This window comes from Salmo trutta, chromosome 27, assembly GCF_901001165.1.
Source record: "Salmo trutta chromosome 27, fSalTru1.1, whole genome shotgun sequence".
Taxonomy (NCBI): Eukaryota; Metazoa; Chordata; class Actinopteri; order Salmoniformes; family Salmonidae; genus Salmo; species Salmo trutta.
Window position 1 is genome coordinate 44,794,682 of NC_042983.1, and position 19,845 is coordinate 44,814,526.

General features: G+C 42.5%; 1 protein-coding gene across 2 annotated transcripts in view; it reads left to right on the top strand.

Moving 5' to 3' along the window:
- cfap299 (cilia and flagella associated protein 299) overlaps positions 1 to 19,845 on the top strand; it is a 268,942-nt gene that overhangs the window by 86,369 nt on the left and 162,728 nt on the right. For both annotated transcript variants that reach the window (XM_029718086.1, XM_029718088.1), the window contains exon 3: positions 17,823 to 17,913. In XM_029718086.1, the coding sequence (XP_029573946.1) occupies positions 17,823 to 17,913 (91 nt within the window). The remainder of the gene's footprint in view (positions 1 to 17,822; positions 17,914 to 19,845) is intronic.

A 19,845-nucleotide genomic window follows, 5' to 3' on the forward strand; every position in this document is an offset into this window, starting at 1 on the left:
TGTAGATATGAAAACAATAACTGAGATATGACTGTTCAGTCTAAAGCAGCAGATGTCATTTTCAGGATATGTCAATACAGCCCAGAAAGATTAAAACGAGACTAGTATTGTGGTTGTTCATTAGGTGATGGGAAATATGCAATATGTATACAAAATAATATACTTACCTTCCTTGAAAATCCATCTATACGGCCAAAGATGACAATGTTGTATTATAACAGAACATGGCCAAGATGTTGTATTATAACAGAACAGAGATTATAACAGAACATGGCCAAGATGTTCAAATGTTCATAAATGACCAGCATGGTCAAATAATAGTAATCACAGTGAACAGGTCAGGGTTCCATAGCCGCAGGCAGAACAGTTGAAACTGGAGCAGCAGCACGGCCAGGTGGACTGGGGACAACAAGGAGTCATCATGCCAGGTAGTCCTGAGGCATGGTCTTAGGGCTCAGGTCCTCCGAGAGAGAGAGAGAGAGAAAGAAAGAATTAGAGAGAGCATACTTAAATTCACACAGGACACCAGATAAGACAGGAGAAATACTGCAGATATAACAGACTGACCCTAGCCCCCCGACACATAAACTACTGCAGCATAAATATTGACGCTGAGACAGGAGGGGTCAGGAGACACTGTGGCCCCATCCGATGATACCCCCGGACAGGGCCAAACAGGCAGGATATAACCTCACCCACTTTGCCAAAGCACAGCCCCACACAACTTACCATCCTGAGACAAGGCCGAGTATAGCCCACAAAGATCTCCGCCACGGCACAACCCAAGGGGGGTGCCAACCCAGACAGGAAGACCACGTCAGTGACTCAACCCACTCAAGTGACGCACCCCTCCTAGGGACGGCATGGAAGAGCACCAGTAAGCCAGTGACTCAGCCCCTGTAATAGGGTTAGAGGCAGAGAATCCCAGTGGGGAGAGGGGAACCGGCCAGGCAGAGACAGCAAGGGCGGTTCGTTGCTCCAGTGCCTTTCCATTCACCTTCACAATCCTGGGCCAGACTATACTTAATCATAGGACCTACTGAAGAGAAGTCTTCAGTAAAGACTTAAAGGTTGAGACCGAGTCTGCGTCTCTCACATGGATAGGCAGACCATTCCATAAAAATTGAGCTCTATAGGAGAAAGCCCTGCCTCCAGCTGTTTGCTTAGAAATTCTAGGGACAATTAGGAGGCCTGCGTCTTGTGACCGTAGCGTACGTGTAGGTATGTATGGCAGGACCAAATCGGAAAGATAGGTAGGAGCAAGCCCATGTAATGCTTTGTAGGTTAGCAGTAAAACCTTGAAATCAGCCCTTGCCTTAACAGGAAGCCAGTGTAGGGAAGCTAGCACTGGAGTAATATGATCACTTTTTTGTTCTAGTCAGGATTCTAGCAGCCGTATTTAGCACTAACTGAAGTTTATTTAGTGCTTTATCCGGGTAGCCGGAAAGTAGAGCATTGCAGTAGTCTAACCTAGAAGTAACAAAAGCATGGATTCATTTTTCTGCATCACTTTTGGACAGAACATTTCTGGGTTTTGCAATGTTACGTAAATGGAAAAAAACTGTCCTTGAAACAGTCTTGATATGTTCGTCAAAAGAGAGATCAGGGTCCAGAGTAACGCCGAGGTCCTTCATAGTTTTATTTGAGACGACAGTACAGCTATCAAGATTAATTGTCAGATTCAACAGATCTCTTTGTTTCTTGGGACCTAGAACAAGCATCTCTGTTTTGTCCGAGTTTAAAAGTAGAACATTTGCAGCCATCCACTTCCTTCTGTCTGAAACACAGGCTTCTAGCGAGGGCAATTTGGGGGCTTCACCATGTTTCATTGAAATGTACAGTTGTGTGTCATCCGCATTATTTATGTATTACCAGTTGATGAAGAACAACTTCAATTTCATACATCATTGAACATTTGCCTACGAATAAGTAAGAATAAAAATGTTAAAATAACTTCTTAGATTTGATGGAGACATTATACATCTTAGTACTTTATCAATTTATGATTTGTATCAATGTGGACTAGAGATGGGAGCAGGAACAGAGTATTTTTGCCGAGCAACGCAACGAAGCTGGATCATTCTGGCAATGATACCTGCACCATCTGCACGCTGCAAAGACTCCCTGACTCTTCTCTGCAAAGACTCCCTGACTCTTCTCTGCAAAGACTCCCTGACTCTTCTCTGCAAAGACTCCCTGACTCTTCTCTGCAAAGACTCCCTAACTCTTCTCCATTGTACACGATGGCCCATTGCTCTGAGACTTCCTTTGACCATTCTAAAGCCCGCATGGGGCATCCTTGCCTTAATGGCCCTGACTTTCTGGTCTAACTCTTCATCTGACATATCAGAATAGCATTCCCTGACAGACATATTATGTTCTTTCATCCTTCTGTAGAAAAACCTAACCGTTACACTGTCATGAAATATGATTATATATCGACTATGAAACAAATAGGACATGGCCTGCTTATGAGTTGCCATAATAGAAAGTTAGATTAATTCAACTGAAAATGACAGGAACAGGCGTAATATAGTAGAATGTTATGAACGACACTGAATTGTAGGCGCTAACTACTAGCTATGTAAAAGTTGGACGGAAGAACTCCCAGTGCTGCTTACCTGAGATGCCATCATCACAAAGTACTTCTTCGTTGGTGTTGGACGGAAGAACTCCCAGTGCTGCTTCCCTGAGATGCCATCATCACAAAGTCCTTCTTCGTTGGTGTTGGATGGAAGAACTCCCAGTGCTGCTTACCTGAGATGCCATCATCACACAGTCCTTCTTCGTTGGTGTTGGATGGAAGAACTCCCAGTGCTGCTTACCTGAGATGCCATCATCACAAAGTCCTTCTTCGTTGGTGTCCGCTATGACTTCTTTTGTGTTGGAAAAAAGTTGCTTTCAGAACAATTGTTTTTGATTGAAAATAAAAAAAAAACGTTTTGCACTCGACAAAAAGACACAAATGTATCTCCATAGCATATAACAATTTGCCTGTGAATAGCCAGACCTTCATACAAACTTGCTCTGCAGAATTCTTGACGCACAACTGAAGGTGCTGCCAGCACGCCCACAAGCGAGCCACTCAGGCGCAGAATGTCGCATGGAAGACGGCGAGGAACGAGATGGGAGTAACAATGTGTTGAAAGTTGGAGACGGGGGCTAATAGCTGAACAATAGACTATTCAACCTTTACTAAAGAATAGTCTAATAGCCGAGCTAGGTGTGAACCCCCCCCCCCCTCCTATCACAGACCAGATTTACCCAAATGATCAATGTAATAAAGTAATGACTTTTCAAATAAGTTACCTTACACGTTATGTTGGCTGACAATTTGTTAGCTACGCTGTCCTTATAAACCACATAGCATATCATTACAGCAGTATGGACCGGTATGTTAGCTACGCTGTCCTTATGAACCACATAGCATATCATTACAGCAGTATGGACCGGTATGTTAGCTAGCTACGCTGTCCTTATGAACCACATAGCATATCATTACAGCAGTATGGACCGGTATGTTAGCTACGCTATCCTTATGAACCACATAGCATATCATTACAGCAGTATGGACCGGTATGTTAGCTACGCTATCCTTACGAACCACATAGCATATCATTACAGCAGTATGGACCGGTATGTTAGCTACGCTGTCCTTATGAACCACATAGCATATCATTACAGCAGTATGGACCGGTATGTTAGCTAGCTACGCTGTCCTTATGAACCACATAGCATATCATTACAGCAGTATGGACCGGTATGTTAGCTACGCTGTCCTTATGAACCACATAGCATATCATTACAGCAGTATGGACCGGTATGTTAGCTACGCTGTCCTTATGAACCACATGCATATCATTACAGCAGTATGGACCGGTATGTTAGCTAGCTACGCTGTCCTTATGAACCACATATCATTACAGCAGTATGGACCGGTATGTTAGCTAGCTACGCTGTCCTTATGAACCACATATCATTACAGCAGTATGGACCGGTATGTTAGCTAGCTACGCTGTCCTTATGAACCACATAGCATATCATTACAGCAGTATGGACCGGTATGTTAGCTACGCTGTCCTTATGAACCACATAGCATATCATTACAGCAGTATGGACCGGTATGTTAGCTAGCTACGCTGTCCTTATGAACCACATAGCATATCATTACAGCAGTATGGACCGGTATGTTAGCTACGCTGTCCTTATGAACCGCATAGCATATCATTACAGCAGTATGGACCGGTATGTTAGCTAGCTACGCTGTCCTTATGAACCACATAGCATATCATTACAGCAGTATGGACCGGTATGTTAGCTACGCTGTCCTTATGAACCACATATCATTACAGCAGTATGGACCGGTATGTTAGCTAGCTACCTAACGTTAGTAGTTATACATCAAACTTGCCAGTATATTAACTATAGGCTGTCTAACTACCCAACTGACTTGATTATTCCAGTCATTCTTAGCTTAGTTAAATGGTATAGTCGTTGTGTGTTCTAGTTGTTGTACGTTGTCAATGGACATTCAGGTGCTACAACGATTTCAGAGCTCATCTAACTGTACCAGAGCGCAGAATAAAGAATTTACGAGCGCTCAACACCGTTGAATATGGCCGGTGTCAGTAAACGTTGGCAAAGAAGCGTAATTAAATTGTTTCCAGCAGCACAGTCACCAACTCTCTGGTTAACACGAAAACTGCCTAACCAGCTCTGCTAGGGTGAGTAAAATGGTCAGAGTGGTCTCATTTGTGTCTGGAAGTAGCTAGCAAGCTAGCCAACGTTAGCTTGGGTGCTTGACTGCCGTTGTAAGGCCAGAACGATCAAATCAACCCTCTTCCTCGGTTCTGAATTTACCGTGTGCGGTCTGAGTGCGAAACGGTCTGAATTTACAAACTGACAACGCTCTGAATATATAACTGCAGGTACTCCAGATTGAATTTAAGAACACACCCATAGTAGAAAAATGTCTAACTAGCCATTTGTTATGCTAACTAGATAGCAAGAGGTTGCATACAGTAGCAACAGCATCAACTTCTGGTAGAGAAGACAAAGAGCTAGTACACTCAACTGAAAGTTCGATTACACTACAATTAGTGTGTGGAAATGTTATGCCCCTTAGATATTAATTTAGAATCCTCCAATCCACTTATGTTGTAGCCTACTCCTGACCGGCACGTTGTACAGCGCCATATTTGGACACACCAACTCATTCCAGGATTTTTCTTTATATTTACTATTTTCTACATTGTAGAATAATAGTGAAGACATCAAAACTATGAAATAACACATATGGAATCAGTTAAGAGCAAATTCTTATTTACAAGGACAGCCTACTACTTCCTCCCCATCGGGGAATTGAACCCCGGTCTCCTGCGATCCCTGCCCCCACGACACGGAGTCTTTAGCTAAATAGCCCAGTACTGTACTTCCGACTGTCATGTTGTACAACGCCATATTTTCTGTTCCATCCTAATGGAAACTCAGAGGGTTTTTAGTTTTTCTTGGAATAGAAACACCATAATATTAATCAAATGAATTAAGCAAGTACCAGTCAAAAGTTTGGACTCATCTACTCATTCCAGGATTTTTCTTTATTTTTACTACATTCTACATTGTAGAATAATAGTGAAGATGTCACAACTATGAAATATCACATATGGAATCAGTTACAGTTGAAGTTGGAAGTTTACATACACCTTAGCCAAATACATTTAAACTCAGTTTTCACAATTCCTGACATTTAATCCAAAGTAAAAATTCCCTGTCTTAGGTCAGTTAGGATCACCACTTTATTTTAAGAATGTGAAATGTCAGAATAATAGTAGAGAATGATTTTTTTCTGCTTTTATTTCTTTCATCACATTCCCAGTGTCACGTCCTGACCAGTAAAGAGGTTATTTGTTATTGTAGTTTGGTCAGGACGTGGCAGGGGGTGTTTGTTTTATGTGTTTCGGGGTTTGTTGGGCAATGTTCCATGTTTAGCGTTTAGCCTGTCAGGACTGTCTTCGTCGTCATTGTTTGTTATTTTTGTTTTGTGTTCACGTTCCTTCAAATAAAGAAGATGAGTTCACACATTCCCGCTGCGCCTTGGTCCCATCTTTACGACGATCGTGACACCCAGTGGGTCAGAAGTTTACATACACTCAATTAGTATTTGGTAGCATTGCCTTTAAATTGTTTAACTTGGGTCAAACATTTCAGGAAACCTTCCACAAGCTTCCCACAATAAGTTGGGTGAATTTTGGCCCATTCCTCCTGACAGAGCTGGTGTAACTGAGTCAGGTTTCTAGGCCTCCTTGCTCGTACACACTTTTTCAGTTCTGCCAACAAATTTTCTATAGGATTGAGGTCAGGGCTTTGTGATGGCCACTCCAATACCTTGACTTTGTTGTCCTTAAGCCATTTTGCCAGAACTTTGGAAGTATGCTTGGGGTCATTGTCCATTTGGAAGACCCATTTGCGACCAAGCTTTAAATTCCTGACTGATGTCTTGAGATGTTGCTTCAATATATCCGTAACATTTTCCACCCTCATCGTGCCATCTATTTTGTGAAGTGCACCAGTCCCTCCTGCACCAAAGCACCCCCACAACATGATGCTGCCACCCCCGTGCTTCACGGTTGGGATGGTGTTCTTCGGCTTGCAAGCATCCCCCTTTTTCCTCCAAACATAACGATGGTCATTATGGCCAAACAGTTCTAATTTTGTTTCATCAGACCAGAGGACATTTCTCCAAAAAGTAATATCTTTGTCCCCATGTGCAGTTGCAAACCATAGTCTGGCTTTTTTATGGCGGTTTTGGAGCAGTGGCTTCTTCCTTGCTGAGCGGCCTTTCAGGTTATGTCGATATAGGACTCGTTTTACTGTGGAAATAGATACTTTTGTACCTGTTTCCTCCAGCATGTTCACAGGGTCCTTTGCTGTTGTTCTGGGATTGATTTGCACTTTTCACACCAAGTACGTTCATCTCTAGGAGACAGAACGCATCTCCTTCCTGAGCGGTATGGCGGCTGCATGGTCCCATGGTGTTTATACCTGCGTACTATTGAATGTACAGATGAAGGTGGTACCTTCAGGCGTTTGGAAATTGCTCCCAAGGATGAACCAGACTTGTGGAGGTCAAAAAATACAATTCTGACACTGCCCTTTCCCACCTCGACAAAATAACCTATGTGAGAATGCTGTTCATTGACTACAGCTCAGCGTTCAACACCATAGCGCCCTACAAGTTCATTACTAAGCTCAGCACCCTGGGACTGAATCATTTGGACATTTTGTATCTTATTGGGATTCTCATTACCTGTTGCGATAGCAACAGCTACTCTTCCTGGGGTCCACATCATCATTATACTGTTTACTGTTCGACTTCCTTCTCCACTAAATAAAGGCCTTAACACTTCATCATTATACTGTTTACTGTTCTGCTTCCTTCTCCACTAAATAAAGGCCTTAACACTTCATCATTATACTGTTTACTGTTCGACTTCCTTCTCCACTAAATAAAGGCCTTAACACTTCATCATTATACTGTTTACTGTTCGACTTCCTTATCTACTAAAAATAGGCGTTAACACTTCATAAAACTGTTTACTGTTCTACTCCCTTATCTACTAAATAAAGGCCTTACCACATCACACCAAAATGTTGGCGTGATGGAGTAACTGTTTGGATGACAGGACAGAAATACAATGTACAAAGTAAATACTCAAATATTAACTGTTTGGTTGACAGGGCAGAAATACAATGTAGAATCATCATCAGACTGTTTACTGTTCGACTTCCTTCTCCACTAAATAAAGGCCTTAACACTTCATCATTATACTGTTTACTGTTCTACTTCCTTCTCCACTAAACATCTGTTTTACACTTGTATCCATGAAAACTCTTAACACCACACAGATGTAGTAATTTTATCTGTACTACTCATGAATGAATGAGATACAGTAACAGAAGCAGCTACAGTATTGGTTACAGCTCAGTAACAGTTCAGTGTGTGTCTTGACTCGGAGCAGTTCCCTTGAGTCTTGAGTACACAGGAAGTAAAGTATTTCCTTCCCCGACAATCATACACATCTGTTGCCTCTTGACATGGCTTTGCCCCGAGCCTGCCCATTGGCTCAAAATGCCATAGGAAACAAGACACTTCCTTTTCTGACTGAACCCTTAGCGTCTACACCTGCATTGCTTGCTGTTTGTTTTTTTTATTTTTGTTTTTACATTTTTTATTTTACCACTTTATTTAACCAGGTAGGCCAGTTGAGAACAAGTTCTCATTTACAACTGCGACCTGGCCAAGATAAAGCAAAGCAGTTCGACAGAAACACAGAGTTACACATGGAATAAACAAGCGTACAGTCAATAACACAATAGAAAAAAAAAGAAAGTCTATATACAATGTGTGCAAATGGCGTGAGGAGGTAAGGCAATAAATAGGCCATAGTAGCGAATAATTACAATATAGCAGATTAACACTGGAGTGATAGATGAGCAGATGCTAATGAGCAGATGATGGTGTGTAAGTAGTGATACTGGTGTGCAAAAGAGCAGCAAAGTAAATAAAAACAATATGGGGATGAGGTAGGTAGATTGGGTGGGCTATTTACAGATGGACTATGTACAGCTGCAGCGATCGGTTAGCTGCTCAGATAGCTGATGTTTAAAGTTAGGCTGGGTTTGTGTACAGCACTTTGAGATATCAGCTGATGTAAGAAGGGCTTTATAAATAAATTGGATTTGATTTGTTAGCTTGCGTTAGAGAACGTTCATGGTCAAAGTAAAACAACCTTAGTTAACATTCACAAACTGTATATCTTGTTGAACACACCTCAGGTTTCCTCAATAAACCTATTTTTTTCTCCCAGGGAACCCTTTGGTTGAAGATTGCCTCAAACCTTTGCTGGGTTCATCACAAGAGGAGGTCTTCATACAGGTCTGACCCCTCTCTCCAAGAGGTTTTCTGCCAGGATAGTTATTGTACTCCTGGTTTAACAGGACAGTTGAGCAACACTGGGCTTTCGTGAGCAGACCAACACCGTGATGTTTTCCTCCATCCAGCAGTTCTTACAGCGTGACTGACAGTTTGATGCTATCACTGGAGAATGGTAACCACCTGCCATGGAACCCCCCCCCCCCCTTATGCATATTCAATGAGGAAACACAAATGAAAGACACACCGCATTTGGAAATTCCACGGGCGTTAATGAAAACTTGCAGTGTAATTCAAAGCCGGCTGTGTACTATCACAGTTTGATTCTCCGCTGTGACATATTAACATATTCACTGTGAACAATGTTAAAAACCTGGCGCTCTGAGGAATGGCTGTGTAAACACCACAGGTCTCTCTGGCATTAAAACAGAAGAGGATGTTGTATTGAGAGGTGTTTCTCAACTAAAGCTAATCTAGTCGTCTTTTTTTTTTTTTTACCGTTCACACCTCTGCTTGTTGATTCTAGGCTCTGTTTGAAAGATGTGGTTTGTCTGATCTTTTGCATCACAGCCATTCATTCGTTGAGAACAGTGGCTCCTTTCATCATGTCTTTGTTCAGGGTAACAACAGATATGTGTTTGTAAAGATTAGACTAATATGTTGGCGTGATGGAGTAACTGTTTGGATGACAGGACAGAAATACAATGTACAAAGTAAACACTCATAAAGTCGGCTACAGGAATTCAGCAGGTGAAGAACTTACTGTGAAATGCTGAATACAACAGGTGAAGAACTTACTGTGAAATGCTTACTTACAAACCCTTAACCAACAATACAGTTTTAAGAAAAATAATTGTTAAGTAAAACAAAAATAGAAAATAAAAGTAACAAATAATTAAACAGCATCAGTAGAATAACAATAGCGAGCCTATATACCGGGGAGCACCGGTACAGAGTCCATGTGCGGGAGCACCGGTTAGTTGAGGTAATTGAGGTAATATGTACATGTTGGTAGTGTTAGTGCATAGATAATAAACAGAGAGTAGCAGCAGTGTAAAAGAGAGGTCTGGGTACCCCTTTGATTAGCTGTTCAGGAGTCTTATGGCTTGGGGGTAGAAGCTGTTAAGAAGCCTTTTCGACCTAGACTTGGCGCTTTGGTACCGCTTGCCATGCGATAGCAGAGAGAACAGTCTATGACTAGGATGGCTGGAGTCTTTGACAATTTTTAGGGCCTTCCTCTGACACCGCCTGGTATAGAGGTCCTGGATGGCAGGAAGCTTGGCCCTAGTAATGTACTGGGCCTTTCGCACTACCCTCTGTAGCGTCTTGCGGTCGGAGGCCGAGCAGGGATGCAACCAGTCAGGATGCTCTCGATGGTGCAGCTGTAGAACCTTTTAAGGATCTGAGGACCCATGCCACATCTTTGCAGTCTCCTGATGGGGAATAGGTTTTGTCATGCCCGCTTCACGACTGTCATGGTGTGCTTGGACCATGTTAGTTTGTTGTTGATGTGGACACCAAGGAACTTGAAGCTCTCAACCTGCTACACGGCAGCTCTGTCGATGAGAATGGGGGCGTGCTTGGTCCTCTTTTTCCTGTAGTCCACAATCTTTTCCTTTGTCTTGATCACATTGAGGGAGAGGTTGTTGTCCTGGCACCACATGGCCAGGTCTCTGACCTCCTCCCTATAGCCTGTCTCGTCGTTGTTTGTGATCAGGCCTACCACTGTTGTGTCATTGGCAAATTTAATGATGGTGTTGGAGTCGTGCCTGCTTGGAGTCGTGTCATGAGTGAACAGGGAGTTCGGGAGGGGGCTGAGCACGCACCCCTGAGGGGCCCCTGTGTTGAGGATCAGCGTGGCAGATGTGTTGTTACCTACCCTTACCACCTGGGGGGCGGCCCGTCAGGATGTCTAGGATCCAGTTGCAGAGGGAGGTGTTTTGTCCCAGGGTCCTTATTGGAGTGGGTCTAGTGTTTCTGGGATGATGGTGTTGATTTGAGCCACCAGCCTTTTAAAGCACTTCATGGCTACAGACGTGAGTGCTACTGGTCTATAGTCATTTAAGCAGGTTACCTTGGTGTTCTTTGGCACAGGGACTATGGTGGTCTGCTTGAAACATGTTGGTATTACAGACTCAGTCAGGGACATGTTGAAAATGTCAGTGAAGGCACTTGCCAGTTGGTCAGCACATGCTCGCAGTACATGTCCTGGTAATCCGTCTGGCCCAGCGGCCTTGTGAATGTTGGCCTGTGTCTTACTCACATCGGCTACGGAGAGCGTGATCACACAGTCGTCCGGAACAGCTGGTGCTCTCATGCATGTTTCAGTGTTACTTGCCTCGAAGCGAGCATATAACTAATTTAGCTCGTTTGGTAGGCTCGTATCACTGGGCAACTCTCGGCTGTGCTTCCCTTTTTAGTCTGTAAGGGTTTGCAAGCCCTGCCACATCTGACGAAAGTCAGAGCCAGTGTAGAACGATTTGATCTTAGTCCTGTGTAGACGCTTTACCTGTTTGATGGTTCGTCAGAGGGCATAGCGGGATATCTTATAAGCTTCTGGGTTAGAGTCCTTGAAAGCGGCAGCTCTAGCCTTTAGCTCAGTGTGGATGTTGCCTGTAATCCATGGCTTCTGGTTGGGGTATGTACGTACGGTCACTTTTGAGACGACATCATCGATGCAATTATTGATGAAGCCAGTGACTGATGTGATGTACTCTTCAATGCCATCGGAAGAATCCCAGAACATATTGCAGTCTGTGCTTAGCATCTAGCAAATCAGTCCTGTAGTTTAGCATCTGTTTCATCTGACCACTTTTTTTTATTGACCAAATCACTGGTGCTTCCTGCTTTAATTTTTACTTGTAAGCAGGAATCAGGAGGATAGAATTATGGTCAGATTTGCCAAATGGAGGGCGAGGGAGAGCTTTGTACGCGTCTCTGTGTGTGGAGTAAAATACGAAATCGATGTCCTGATATCCAGAAGCTCTTTTCGGTCATAAGACACGGTGGCAGAAACATTATGTACAAAATAAGTTACAAATAACGTGAAAAAACATACACAATAGCACAATTGGTTACGGGATCGTCTCCCCCCCCCCCGCCCCTCTCTATTCACCATCCGGAACAAACCAGATGATGCCCCACCCCAGTGCATCATGGTCAGCTAAATCCTGTCCAATCAGAGGGGCTGTTTGGTTTGTAATTGCCCCCACTTGGCCTGGCCCTCTCTCTGTAAAGGAACCTGAGTTGGGCAACACTGTGTCTGTTACCACACAGAGGGGCGATTCAGGGCCTAGGTCCTAATGACACTCAATTCTCTATCAGGTCCACCACTTATGAAGAAAAATAGTGCACTATATAGGGAGTAAGGTTGCATTTGGGATGCACCCAGAGACACATTAGGAATATTAAACATTCTTTGAGGATGCTCCACTTCTGCTCCTTACTTTACATTTGCATAATGGCAGACAGCCAATAGAAACTCTTTAATGGTCAGCTGATCACACTGCCGACTCCTCCCCCTCGGTTTCCAATGGGAATTCTTAAACAGGGTGTCATAGTAGAACCTCGTGCCTTCTATCGAAAGTATGTGGACACCCCTTCAAATGAATGGATTCTTCTACTTCAGCCACGCCCGTTGCTGACAGGTGTATTTAATCGAGCACACAGCCGTGCACAGCTGTGCTAACATAATTGCTAAAGGGTTTTCTAATGATCAATTAGCCTTTTTAAAATGATAAACTTGGATTAGCTAACACAACTTGCCATTGGAACACAGGAGTGATGGTTGCTGATAATGGGCCTCTGTACGTCTATGTAGATATTCCATAAAAAATCTGCCGTTTCCAGCTACAATAGTCATTTACAACATTAACAATGTCTACACTGTATTTCTGATCAATTTGATGTGATTTTAATGGACAAAAAAAGGTGCTTTTCTTTCAAAAACAAGGACATTTCTATGTGAAACTTCAAACTGTTGAACAGTAGAGTGTATTTCTTAGGAGGCCATTTACTTACCCAATGGTCTGTTGGTCCATGTGGATTTCCTTCTTTAGTTTGAAACATCTGCACTGATTTGGTTTCTCAACTATTATTTCCGCACCACAACTTGAAGAAGAGGCCATTCACAATATTGCTTTGATGCATTTGAAGTCTCCAGTTTCTTTTGTATTTCTATGCGCGTCATGTTTTCTGTGGGGTAAATGATGGACAACAGAAGTCCCCCAGTTTCTTTTCACGACCGTAAGGTCTTTTGGGGAAAACCAATCCATGACTGACGATGCTATGACCTCAAGAGAGTCGAGATGATCATTATCAGTATTGATTAGGTTAATTAGTTGTGTTGAGACAAAACAGACTCTGTTCATGTCGGGACACATCCTATACAGGTCACAGGATGGGCTCGACGTTTTACTGACCAGAGAATTTCCCCTCCAAAGACCTCAACTGTACTGTTGATACACATGCCCTTCAGTGCAGTACAATGATACCGTCTGCTATTTGTGTTGGGAGGGGAAAAAACGCACATTTATCAACGTAAATATACATCCGATCCAACAAAAGTATTTTTGAGCTGTTCTAGCCTCTAAAATGGTACCTTGCTCAGATGAAAACACAGCCCATGTCCATTCCTTCAGGTGGTACACACTAACACTCTCAGCCGCTGAAGAAGGAGAGGTTCTCAGTGGCTTGTTTTCTGCCTTCAGGATGACTCTTAACTTGGTGTTGACCTGATGAAGGTTTCCACACGCTGCCGGCATCCCAAATAGCACCCTATTCCCTATATAGTGCACTACTTTAGACCAGGACCCTGTGTAGGGAAAATTGGTGCCATTTGGGACACAGCAGCGGGCTCCTATTGCTGCTGCTGTTAACCGTTTGACTCATCAGTGCCAATGTTTTGTCAGGTGTGTGGAGGCCCAAAGGAGAGGTGTAGGCCAAAAAAACACACAAAAAAACATGATTTCCATGGAAACGGGCCAACTAAAGTGTAAAAAAGCTGTCATAATATGATACAAAATCATTTAATCCTTGAAATAATTGATCTTATAGCGCCGGTGGCGATGGGTTCTCCAAATGAGAAGTGTGATTAATTAACAAAATTAAGGAACACATCTGAAGGGGTTTGGTTTTACAGTAACCACAACAATACGGCTTGTGTCAATAATGATCAAAGACTGATTTCTGTAAGGAAACAGTATTTGTTTTGCTTTATATTTGGAGAATGTCTGTCGCCATCGGTCAGACGCTGGTTTAAAATAACTGACAAATCATTTTGCATAGATCATCAATCCCTAAACTTTTTGCTTCTTTGCATGTCAAAACTTTCTTTCCCTTTACTATACTTGAGTTACAAATGTAGTCACTGCACATTGTTGAATTACTAAAAATGGCTTGTTTGAGCAATTTGTTATTGCATTCTTATGGTATTTATATAAGAATATTTTTTACATTGAATGATATGTTCACTAGGCCTTCATGAAAGTATTCACACTTTTTCCACGTATTCTTGTGTTAGAAAGTGGGATTTAAATGGATTAAATTGTCATTTTTGGTCAACAATCTACAGAAAATACTCTGTAATGTCAAAGTGGAAGAAAGATTCTAACATTTATAAAACATTTATGAAAATTAAAACACTAATATATCTTGATTAGAAAGGTATTCACCCCCTTGAGACAATACATGTTAGAGACACTGAGTCTTTCTGGGTACGTCTATAAAAGCTTTCCACACCTGGATTGTACAATATTTGACCATTATTCTTTTTTAAATTCTTCGAGCTCTGTCGTGTTGGTTGTTGATCATTGCTAGACAGCCATTTTCAAGTCTTGCCATAGATTTTCCAGCCTATTTAAGTCAAAACTGCATCTCCAGTGTAGATTTGGCCTTGTGTTTTAGGTTATTGTCCTGCTGAAAGGTGAATTTGTCTCCCAGTGTCTGTACCTGATTTTCCTCTAGGATTTTGCCTGTCCTCTCATCCTCTGGCTCTATTCCATTTATTTTTATCCTACAAAATCTCCCTAGGTATTGTCGATGACAAGCATACCCATAACATGATGCAGCCACCACAATGCTTGAAAATATGAAGAGTTGCCCCAAACATAACGCTTTGTATTCAGGACAAAAACATAATTTCTTTGCCACATTTTTTGCAGTATTACTTTAGTGCCTTGTTGCAAACAGGATGCATGTTTTGGAATATTTATATTCTGTACAGGCTTCCTTCTTTTCACTCTGTCATTTAGGTTAGTATTGTGAAGTAACTACAATGTTGTTGATCCATCCTCAGTTTTCTCAACAACAAAAAAACCCTAACCCAAATGTATGGTTACATACACATGTTTAGCAGATGTTATTGCGGGTGTAGTGAAATGCTTGTGTTTCTAGCTCCAACAGTGCAGTAATATCTAGCAATTCACAACAATACACAAATGTAAAAGTAAAAGAATGGAATTAAGAAATATATAAATTAGGACAAGCAATGTCGGAGTGGCATTGAGTAAATACAGTAGAATATAATACAGTATATACATATGAGATTAGTAAAGCAAAATATGTAAATATTATTAAAGTGACTAGTGTTCCATTATTAAAGTGACCAGTGATTCCATGTCTATGTATATAGGGCAGCAGTCTGTAAGGTGCAGGGTTGAGTAACTGGGTGTTTAACAGTCTGATGGCCTTGAGATTTCAGTCTCTCGGTCCCAGCTTTAATGCACCTGTACTGACCTCACCTTCTGGATGATAGCGGGGAGAACAGGCCGTGGCTCGGGTGGTTGTTGTCCTTGATGATCTTTTTGACCTTCCTGTGACATCGGGTGGTGTAGGTGTCCTGGAGAGCAGGCAATGTACCCCCGGTGATGCGTTGGGCAGACCTCACTACTCTCTGGAGAGCCCTACGGTTGCGGTTTCGGGCGGTGCAGTTGCCGTACCAGGCGGTGATACAGCCCGACAGGATGCTCTCGATTGTGCATCTGTAAAAGTGTGTACGCCGAGGAATTTGAAGCTTTCCACCTTCTCCACTGCGGTCCTATCGATGTGGATAGGAGCGTGCTCTCTCTGCTGTTTCCTGAAGTCCACGATCAGCTCCTAGATTTGTATTTAATTTTTATATTTAATCCAAGCCCTCGTCCTCGCAGGAGCCCTTTTGCCTTTTGGTAGGCCGTCATTGTGAATAAGAATTTGTTCTTAACTTACTTGACTAGTTAAATAAAGGTTAAATAAAGGTTAAATACATAAAAAATTAAAACATCTTTGTAGTGACCGGGTATATTGATACACCATCCAAATAAATAAATACATCATTAATTAAGCCTAATTAATAACTTCACCATGCTCAAAGGGATATTCAGCGTCTCCCTTTTTTCTACCAATAGGTGCCCTTCTTTGCAAGGCATTGGAAAACCTCCCTGGTATTTGTCGTTGAATCTGTGTTTGAAATTCACTGCTCGACTGAGGAACCTTACAGATAATTGTATGTGTGGGATACAGAGATGAGGTAGTCATTCAAAACTCATGTTAAACACTATTATTGAACACAGAGTGAATCCATGCAACTTTTTATGTGACTTGTTAAGCACATTATTACCCCTGAAATTATTTTAGACTTGCCATAACAAAGAGGTTGAATACTTATTGACTCAAGACATTTCAGCTTAAAAAATGTTTTACATTTAAAAAATGTTCTGCAAACAAAATTGTTTCTATGTTACTCGGGCAGTTTGACCTGTTACTCAGACTCTCTGTCTCTCTCTCTCTCTCAAAATTTCACTTTGACATTTTGCGGTATTATGTGACTCCAAATCTAAATTTCAGGCTGTAACACGACAAAATGTGAAATACGGCAAGGAGTGTATATGCTTTCTGAAGACACTGATATTATGGTTAACTAATGTAATGTGAAAACCTTTTGTTGTCTTAATGTCTTTTCTTGCTGGGGAGAAACTTGGTTAGTACCAACTATCTGCAAAGAGTCCCTTGGAAAAGGGTTAGACCCATCTCATAAATTCTACTTAAAAACATGTCCAAGTTGTACCCATTTGAGCTTAAAGGGGCAATTAGCAGTTGAAACAATAACAGTAAAAAGCTGAGGGATGGGGCTGGAGAAATGTAATTGCTCTCAAATTGACAAACAGAGCTATCTATCTATGATATATATATATCTATCTATGGAAGCAAGGACTGACTATCGATAATATTAAAATGATAGTTTTAACCATGTAGTGTTTGTTTACATTTACTTTGTTGACAAACATTGGCGTATGTGCTGACCTGTTGCACCCTCGACAACTACTGTGATTATTATTATTTGACCCTGCTGGTCATTTATGAACATTTTAACATCTTGGCCATGTTCTGTTATAATCTCCACCCGGCACAGCCAGAAGAGGACTGGCCACCCCTCATAGCCTGGTTCCTCTCTAGGTTTCTTCCTAGGTTTTTGGCCTTTCTAGGGAGTTTTTCCTAGCCACCGTGCTTCTACACCTGCATTGCTTGCTGTTTGGGGTTTTAGGCTGGGTTTCTGTACAGCACTTTGAGATATCAGCTGATGTAAGAAGGGCTTTATAAATAAATGTGATTTGATTTGAGTAAAACAAGCTGATATTTTGGGTTCTGATGGGGTACGACAGTTGAACTAAAATCATGAGGCATTTGTAAGTTATATTATTCAACAATTTACGGGTACATACGATTAATTTATAACAAAAAAAATTGATGTAGCACCTACAGATTGTCCCTTTAATGCAGTGATGATTGGCTAATTATTGCTATGCAGAGATTGTACAAAGCTTCAATAGGGTCCCTTTAAACAACCTACAAACTGTTTTTTTCTTTCTACATTTAAAGAAACATTTCAAACTATTTCCCATGTTGTATTTTCCAGGACACTGGCAAGTGTGGGAAAAGAGCTGAAAGATAACTTCCTGAAAGCGCTGGCGGAACGAGAGGAGGCCAACCGCAGTGGGAAAATGACTGTGAGTAGAGAGACAGTACATTATTACAGCACTCACATATCTACGTAATGGGGTTTTCCTCCCCCAAAACATACCTCTACCCTTCCATTAGGAGTTAGGATCTGGAGGGAATAGAATATACACTCTGCCAGGTTCAGTGGACCCCCCCTTCACTTCCTCTCCCCCCCCCATCTCCTTCCTCCCATCACCTCTGGAGCTGGTCCTCCCAGCCTTTTGACCTTCTTCAGTTCACCACCCAGTACTCCAACCCTCACCGCCCTGGCTATGCTATCTAGAACATAACAAAAATATACATTAGATATTTAAAAAAATAAGGCCCTTAGCCATGGTATATTGGCCATATATCACAAACCCCCAGAGGTGCCTTATTGCTGTTATAAACTGATTACCAACATAATTAGAGCAGTCAAAATAATTGTTTTGTCAAACCCGTGGTATACTGTCTGATATACCACGGCTGTCAGCCAAATCAGCATTCAGGGCTCGAACCAGCCAGTTTATAATGCCCATTAGATATTGCCCATGTCGTTTATAATTCAAAGCCTGCTGGAATAGAAACAATAAAACTTCTGGGTTAATTCAGGAAGTTCAGTTCCACTGCTCATGCTTCGTCTTCGTCTTTCGGCTTCCCCAGGGTTCTCCAACGGCTTCTTTACATGTCCCCAGGGTTCTCTAACGGCTTCTTTACATGTCCCCAGGGTTCTCTAACGGCTTCTTTACATGTCCCCAGGGTTCTCTATCGGCTTCTTTACATGTCCCCAGGGTTCTCTAACGGCTTCTTTACATGTCCCCAGGGTTCTCCAACGGCTTCTTTACATGTCCCCAGGGTTCTCTAATGGCTTCTTTACATGTCCCCAGGGTTCTCCAACGGCTTCTTTACATGTCCCCAGGGTTCTCCAACGGCTTCTTTACATGTCCCCAGGGTTCTCTAACGGCTTCTTTACATGTCCCCAGGGTTCTCTAACGGCTTCTTTACATGTCCCCAGGGTTCTCTAACGGCTTCTTTACATGTCCCCAGGGTTCTCCTATTGGCTTCTTTACATGTCCCCAGGGTTCTCTAATGGCTTCTTTACATGTCCCCAGGGTTCTCCTATTGGCTTCTTTACATGTCCCCAGGGTTCTCCAACGGCTTCTTTACATGTCCCCAGGGTTCTCCTATCGGCTTCTTTACATGTCCCCAGGGTTCTCCTATTGGCTTCTTTACATGTCCCCAGGGTTCTCTAACGGCTTCTTTACATGTCCCCAGGGTTCTCTAACGGCTTCTTTACATGTCCCCAGGGTTCTCCTATTGGCTTCTTTACATGTCCCCAGGGTTCTCTAACGGCTTCTTTACATGTCCCCAGGGTTCTCTATCGGCTTCTTTACATGTCCCCAGGGTTCTCCTATTGGCTTCTTTACATGTCCGCAGGGTTCTCTAACGGCTTCTTTACATGTCCCCAGGGTTCTCCTATTGGCTTCTTTACATGTCCCCAGGGTTCTCCAACGGCTTCTTTACATGTCCCCAGAGTTCTCCAACGGCTTCTTTACATGTCCCCAGGGTTCTCTAACGGCTTCTTTACATGTCCCCAGGGTTCTCCAACGGCTTCTTTACATGTCCCCAGGGTTCTCCTATTGGCTTCTTTACATGTCCCCAGGGTTCTCTAACGGCTTCTTTACATGTCCCCAGGGTTCTCTAACGGCTTCTTTACATGTCCCCAGGGTTCTCTAACGGCTTCTTTACATGTCCCCAGGGTTCTCTAACGGCTTCTTTACATGTCCCCAGGGTTCTCCAACGGCTTCTTTACATGTCCCCAGGGTTCTCCAACGGCTTCTTTACATGTCCCCAGGGTTCTCTAACGGCTTCTTTACATGTCCCCAGGGTTCTCCTATTGGCTTCTTTACATGTCCCCAGGGTTCTCTAACGGCTTCTTTACATGTCCCCAGGGTTCTCCT